We start from the raw sequence: 7088 nt of genomic DNA, 5'->3' as shown, positions 1-7088 counted from the left end.
ATAACGATAGACCTATTCATTATAAACAAATATAACATAAACGTTATGGACACGTTATAGAAAAATACAAAAAAAAACAACATTTTATGGTGAAATGGATCAGTAGCCCTGCATGTCCAGCACACAAGGGTTACAGTGGTGTGTACATGCTATAACATTACATTACAAACCTTTCGTTTTTGAGTTTCGAGATTTAGCACAATACAATTAATGATATGACATAATCCAATTAATTTATTCCGTAGGCCTGTATCAGGCTATGCCTAAAATAAAGACACCGATATGAAGTAGAAATGGTTATGTATGTCCTTATAGGAATTTCATGAGAACATTTGGTGGCTTTTTAGAAACAAAACGCACGCAAGTTTTCTCTTATTGCGGACATTATATGCAAGTCTTAGAGGAAGCACGATGACTGTAAATACAAATCTACGCTGGACAGTTTTATTAATTGAATCGTGATGTCAATCAGAGTCCTCTAAGCAGACGCAACGACACAACACTCAATTACTTAAAATTATTTTTTGTGAAATCTCATTCTTATTTTAACAAAAAATTTTGGAAAATAAACGCAACGCCTCAGGTTTTTGAACAAACCTTGAACATACCCAGAACCTTTGTGCACACGTGTGCGGGTGTAGCGGACACACGCATCAACCCGATCTTATTTTATCATGCCTCCCGATCAAACTTTTTCTGGTTCAGCGTCGAAACTCACATGAAAAACTCCGGAGACGAGGGGTTGTTGTCGCTGCTCGAGCCGTTTTCTCGGAAGCCGCTGCTGACCAGCTTCTCGTACTTGTCCTTGTACGCGTCCCTCTCCCGCGCGATCCGGGAGATCTCCTGCTTGAGATGGTCCACCTGCTGGATCAGCTGCGTCTTCTCGCCCTCCAGGACGTGCCGCTGCTGCACGCGCTTGTACCGACACGACTGCGCGTAGCCCCGGTTCTTTAGCGTCCTCCTCTTCTGCTTCAGCCGGATCACCTCTTCCTTGCTGACCCCGCGCAATTGCCGGTTGAGCTCCCGCACCGACATGGTCACCAGCTGCTCGTCCGAAAACCGATCGTCCAGGCGCATGTGGTGGTGGCTGCCCCCCGAACTGCCGTTGGACTGGGACCCGGTGGACACCTGGTGCCCCCCTGTGTGGTGGATGTGATGGTGGTGGTGGTGGTGGTGTGGACCCCCGTTCTGAGCCGCGGCGGCGGCGATGACCGCGGACACCACGGCGGCCGCTGAGCCCATCTCCTCCCCGCCCATGGTGCCTCCTGCCCCGGCCGCGCCGCCGAACTGCTGCGCTCTGGAGTAGCCATCGAAGGTCTGGAGCTGGTGACTGCTGCTGATCAGCGCCTCTACAGCGTCCTCCGGGCTAAAGCCCAGAGCTTCGGGGTTCAATTGCTGTTGGTAGCCGGTCATCCAGTAGAAATCCTCCAAGTGCGCCTTCTGTTCGGTCCCCGATCCCGGACTGGGCGCCGAGAAGCTTGGAGAGGGGGGAACCGAGCTGCAAGGCGTGCTCATCGGGGTGGAAGACAGGGATCCCCCGGCGATCAGGCGGCTGCACTGGCTGATGCTGCGATCGGGCTCAGCCGGCTCCTTTTTCACTTCAAACTTCATCAGATCGAAGTCATTAACATATTCCATGGCCAGGGGACTGGTGGGCAGGTCGGAGTTGCTCATTGCCAGCTCTGATGCCATCCTCTTGCTGTTGACAGTCCTCCAAACGGGGTGAGGAGCACCTGTCAAACTGGGCTGCTGAGACACGCACTGAGCCAGCTTGATTTCTTTATTTATTTTCTTAGAAAAGTAGAAAGAAAAGTGTATTTTTTCAAGGCTAATTGCCCTCCCGCGCCGCTTTTTGGGTTTGTAATTGGACACGCTTTTTTTTTTCTTCCTTCACGCAGAAGTCTCTCGCACAGACGCGTCGGAGCGGCGCGTGCGTCTCTTCTTGTTTTCTTCCTCTCTCCGAGCGCGCGAGGGTCTGCGCGCGGCTCAGCGTCTCGAACCTTTAACACTTCATGCCTCCTTGTTTTGGGGGATCAGCGCGCGGAATTGAAGACCTTCGCGTGCGCGTCTCGGGCAAATTGTTGCATGGTCTCGCGCTGCGGTGAAGAAAACTCCACCCTAGGATGGATAGTTTTTTTTTTTTCTTTTCTTTTTTTCAAGGGATCAGTCAGTCGACGAGTTAAAAAGCATTGCTTAGTTTTATAGGCGTCCCTGACGTCAGGGCTGAAATGTGAATTGGACTGAGATCCGCAGCCAATGAGCGGAGAAGCTCGGGGAGCTAATTAGCATAATTGTGCAGAAACCAAAGTTTTTTTTCCCCCCGCCAACTGTCCAAAGCTATCAAATGATTTACAGAGGATACGATGTGTTCGTCTTTTTAGATATTTTTTACACCACGTTGCACGCAATGGCTCATTCATAGGTTATAATGTCTTTTGATAGAAATAAGCTTTTTTTTCCCCCTTCAATTCTCCAGGTCGACTTGATCTCTATATTACTGTATGGTTGATCTATTTAATAAGTGTTCTGTGCACCAATATGTGTATTTTCTAAACGGACGATTTCTCTTTCAACCATTAACCCGACGTTCGTGCATATCTTGGCGCAGTAACCGTCCCAGCATTACCGTATTACTGCTTACCTTATTGATGAAAGGCATCTGATAAGCAGCGGTTCTTATTAATTCAATTAATTAACTGTTTAATTGTTTAAACGTTACAACGCATTGGTTAGCCCACGGAACAAACAACCGTTTGTTTTACCTTTTTGGTATAAGTCAGAGATTTAGAATACTCCTTCACTTTTCCACAACGCGCATCTCAGAAATCCCAATTAAAAGAAAACACATATTTGGAGAGCTTAACAGATTTATGTAGTTGAAGTGCATCTTTTTAGAAACCCAATATCGCCACCCTTTGGTACGTAACGGTATTTCAGTCGTGGCAGCGTGTGTGTTCAGTCACCCCCCCCCCCTCTTGCACTCAGTCAATCCCGCCCTCACCCATCTTTCCTCGACAACGCCTTCAAACGATTGTTGATATTATGATTATCTCGTTACTTATTGATGCATCCTTGACATGTGTGTCTTCTTAAATTTGCTAGAAATGGTTTGCTTTTCATTAAGATATATTTTCTGTTGAGACTCAATTACCTCTTTATAGACTAGGCTATAATCATAAACTATTGATAATACTTAGCAGCCACAGTAATTAAAATAAAAAAACACAAGAATGATTCTATTTAGAAACAACAAACTATTAAATGATTCAGCTGCTACAGTTGATGTGAATAATAATATTGCCTGCAAAGTTTGAGCTTACATTTCATTGCAATACTTGCACAATACATGCACAATAGTTCTCACAATTAGCTACAGCAAGTCCTGCTTACCCTTACATAGAAACCTGTTTTATGGTTATTGACGAATCTCTAGTGTCAACACCTCCACCTAAATCCCACTTGACTACCCACTACTTAACTAGTTATGATCATAACAGTGGCTCCTCCCTCCCCCCCTCTCTCTGTCTCTGTCTCTGTCTCTGTCTCTCTCTCTCTCTCTCTCTCCCTCGTTCTTTCTATTTGTCATGGAGAGCACAGCAGAGAAGTGTAAATAAGATCTTACTACATCTCTGTCCCCCCCCCCCCCCCCCCCCCCCCCCTCTCTCTCTCTCCCTCCCTCCCTCCCTCTGTCGACGATGTCACATGGGGACTCTTCAGAAAACGACAAAGCCGCCAGCAGATAATCTAACTCCCCGGTGTCCCGGCACAAGTAAATATATTCTCTTGGTCTCTGTGACTGTTCAGGGGGACTTAACATTAAACAGGAAGGATAAACACCCTGTTTTATTCATTAGGACGCGACGCAGGGCACTCTGATGCAATAAATATTAAACGCACGATGTGTCCCATCTGACGCCTGCTGCACCCGTGAGCTTACTCCCACTGGTTACTGGTTAGCGGCTGGCCTGGAGGCCTAGGGACGGACGGACGGAGGACGGATTGATGAGAGAGAAATACCTAGAAACAGGTAGAAATACCGAAAGAGAGACAGATCGATGGATGGATAGATAGACAGATAGATAGACAGATAGATAGATAGATAGATAGATAGATAGATAGATAGATAGATAGATAGATAGATAGATAGATAGATAGACAGACAGACAGACAGACAGACAGACAGACAGACAGACAGACAGACAGACAGACAGACAGACAGACAGATAGTTGGGTGGGTGGGTGGACGGACGGACGGACGGACGGACAGACAGACAGATTGATAGATTGATAGACAGTGAGATAGATGCATGTATATATATATATATATAGATGGATACATGGAAAGATATATGGGTTGATAGATACATGTATATAAACATGTATAGATATTAAACTGTGTATATACATATATATATATATATATATAAACTTAAATATACTTTGTAGTGTCTCACTCGTTATCATATCCATCAAGATATCCATCCATGTATCCATCAATATATATATATAAACTTAGCACAAAAAGTAAGGAAATTTGTGTTTGGTTGATAATTTCTTTGTGGTAACAATGCTTTTTGGCAATACATCTTATACCGTTGGAAAGCCTGCATAGTTCCCTTTCAAATGGTGCCCCATTTGTAAGGAACATGCACTCGTGGGATGAGCAGCAGAGCTGAGTATGTGAGTTGCGCCCATGAAAAATTTGCCAAATCTTCTCTGCCAATGCCAAACAGCTTATTCAGCCATTGACTTGTTTGGTGTTTGGTGGATTGGATGATTGAAGTTTGAAGAAACAAGACATATTGGCAATTAAACAATTTATTCATTTCACAAACAGGAGCCTCAGTAGCGTGTGGAAGAACCATACAGAGCCACAACAGCCTGGCACCTCCTCCTCATGCTGGCCACCAGCCTGGTCACACACTGCTGTGGGATGGCATCCCATTCTTCAACCAGCATTTGTCGCAAGTCCGCCAACGTGGTTGTGTTGGTCACTCGCACAAACAGCACGGCCAAGCTGATCCCACAAGTGTTCAATGGGGTTGAGGTCAGGACTGCTAGCAGGCCATTCCATCCTCTCCACTCCCACATTCTGGAGGTAGTCTCTGATAAACCGAGCGTTGTCATCTTGGAGGATAGAGTTCGGTCCCAGACTGTGGAAGTATGGGATTGCCACTGGTTGCAGAATCTCATCTTTATATCTCTCTGCATTGAGATGGCCTCCAATGATGACAAGCCTCGTTTTTCCAGTGAGGGAGATGCCGCCCCACACCATCACACTGCCTCCACCAAAAGATGTTATTCTATCGGTGCAGCAATCAGCATAGCGTTCTCCGCGTCTCCTCCACACTTTGACCCTACGATCCAACTGCCGTAGGCAGAATCTGGACCCATCACTGAACATAACGTTCCTCCACATGTTCAGGTTCCAGTGCACGTGTTGCCGACACCAGTGCAAACGGGCCTGACGCTGAAGGGCAGTCATGGCAGGGCTCCTGGCAGCCCTATGAGACCGAGGATTGGCTGCGTGTAGTCTGTTCCGGATTGTCTGGGCAGAGAGCCGTCGGCCGTATCGTCCTGCAAACCTTGACTGCAAATCTGTAGAAGACTGAGTGCTGACAGGGTGATGAAACGGTCTTCTTGGGGTGTCGTCTTCATGGGACGCCCACTTCGCGGCCTGTCTTTGACATCCCCCGTTATATGGCACTTGGCCTTCGTTTTGGAGAGGGTACTAGGGCTCACTCCAAATAATGCCGCAACTTGGTTTTGCGGAACACCAGCTTGAAGTTGCCCAATCAGATGCCAATCAGGCACCTGATTGGCAGCACCTGGGGGTACCAGAAGCTCAAATCAAGTGTCAATAGCAACAGCAAAATAACCTGTTTGGCAATGGCAGAAAAGATTTGGCACATTTTTCATGGGTGCAACCCACATACTCAGCTCTGCTGCTCATCCCACAAATGCATGTTCCTTACAAATGGGGCACCATTTGAAAGGGAACTAAACAGGCTTTCCAACGGTATATGATTTATTGCCAAAAAGCATTGTAACCAGAGAGAAATAATCTAACAAACACAAATTTCCTTACTTTTTGTGCTAAGTTTATATATATATATTGATGGATACATGGATGGATATCTTGATGGATATGATAACGAGTGAGACACTACAAAGTATATTTACATATACACATTTTTGTATAAGAGATAATGTATCTGTGATATCATGGACAGTGGATTCTAGAGTGGATGGAGGAAGATAACCTTTGTGAAACGGAGAGCAGGCAGCAAACACCTGCAGGACTCAGACTGCGTGGAGCATGCTAGGTGCCAAGGGTTCACCTGAGGCCGATGCTTCAGATTCCCAAACAAGACACAAGGCTAAGTCTACACGCAAACACGTTGTTGCTGCTTCTTCATTCAGCTTACACTTACCGCCGCGCCAAAGACGTTGAGGTAAGAAACCTTGAGATGGAAAACAGTAACCCAGGGACGATAAACATAGCTCTCCCTCTGATCCACCAGATAGAATAGACATTAAAATGGCATCATTACATTTCCAAAATGAACTCCTGGGGAGTTGAACACCGGTCTCCCTGGTTTCCAGAAGGACATGATTTGGTCTGTTACATTTCTAAATGATCCTAGGTTTCCATGGAGAGCATCGTTGGCATTCCTCCAGAGCTGATAACCAACAGCGCTATAGCATTATATGGACAGTGCTACTTTAAATGTATCAGTGACTTGATCAATACAAGTACAATGATCAACAATCGTATTGTACAATATTTAATTAAATTTCCCTTCAGTTATTGATTGATTGTAATGTTATCTTCACCCAAAAAGAGAAGTATATAATTCTGATACACTGAATTCATGTTGTTGATTTTGGGCATTTTGATCTATAAGACGTTTATTTTAAAGCAGTGCTTACAGAACAGAAGTTATTGCAATGCGTCTCATATTTGGCAATAACGTAGATGAAGTCTTCTAGTCATGAATTCTATTATCGGTTCGGTTTTACCTCGGAGGCCGTGGTTTAATGATGTATTCTCCCTAGACCCGACGGCACACCATGCTAGGGAACAG

The 7088-nt window shown here is 45.5% G+C and overlaps 1 protein-coding gene across 1 annotated transcript; it reads right to left on the bottom strand.

Annotated features, from left to right (window-relative positions):
• Window positions 1-714: 714 nt before the first annotated feature.
• Window positions 715-1692, bottom strand: LOC307080799 (transcription factor Maf-like; the record flags this gene model as incomplete). The annotated part of the gene is made up of 1 exon (XM_079743715.1): window positions 715-1692. The coding sequence occupies one exon, from the start codon at window positions 1690-1692 to the stop codon at window positions 715-717; it is 978 nt and encodes a 325-aa protein (XP_079599841.1).
• Window positions 1693-7088: the final 5396 nt, after the last annotated feature.

This window comes from Pollachius pollachius, assembly GCF_949987615.1.
Source record: "Pollachius pollachius genome assembly, chromosome: 9".
NCBI lineage: Eukaryota > Metazoa > Chordata > Actinopteri > Gadiformes > Gadidae > Pollachius > Pollachius pollachius.
This window is presented reverse-complemented; position numbering and strand designations above follow the sequence as displayed.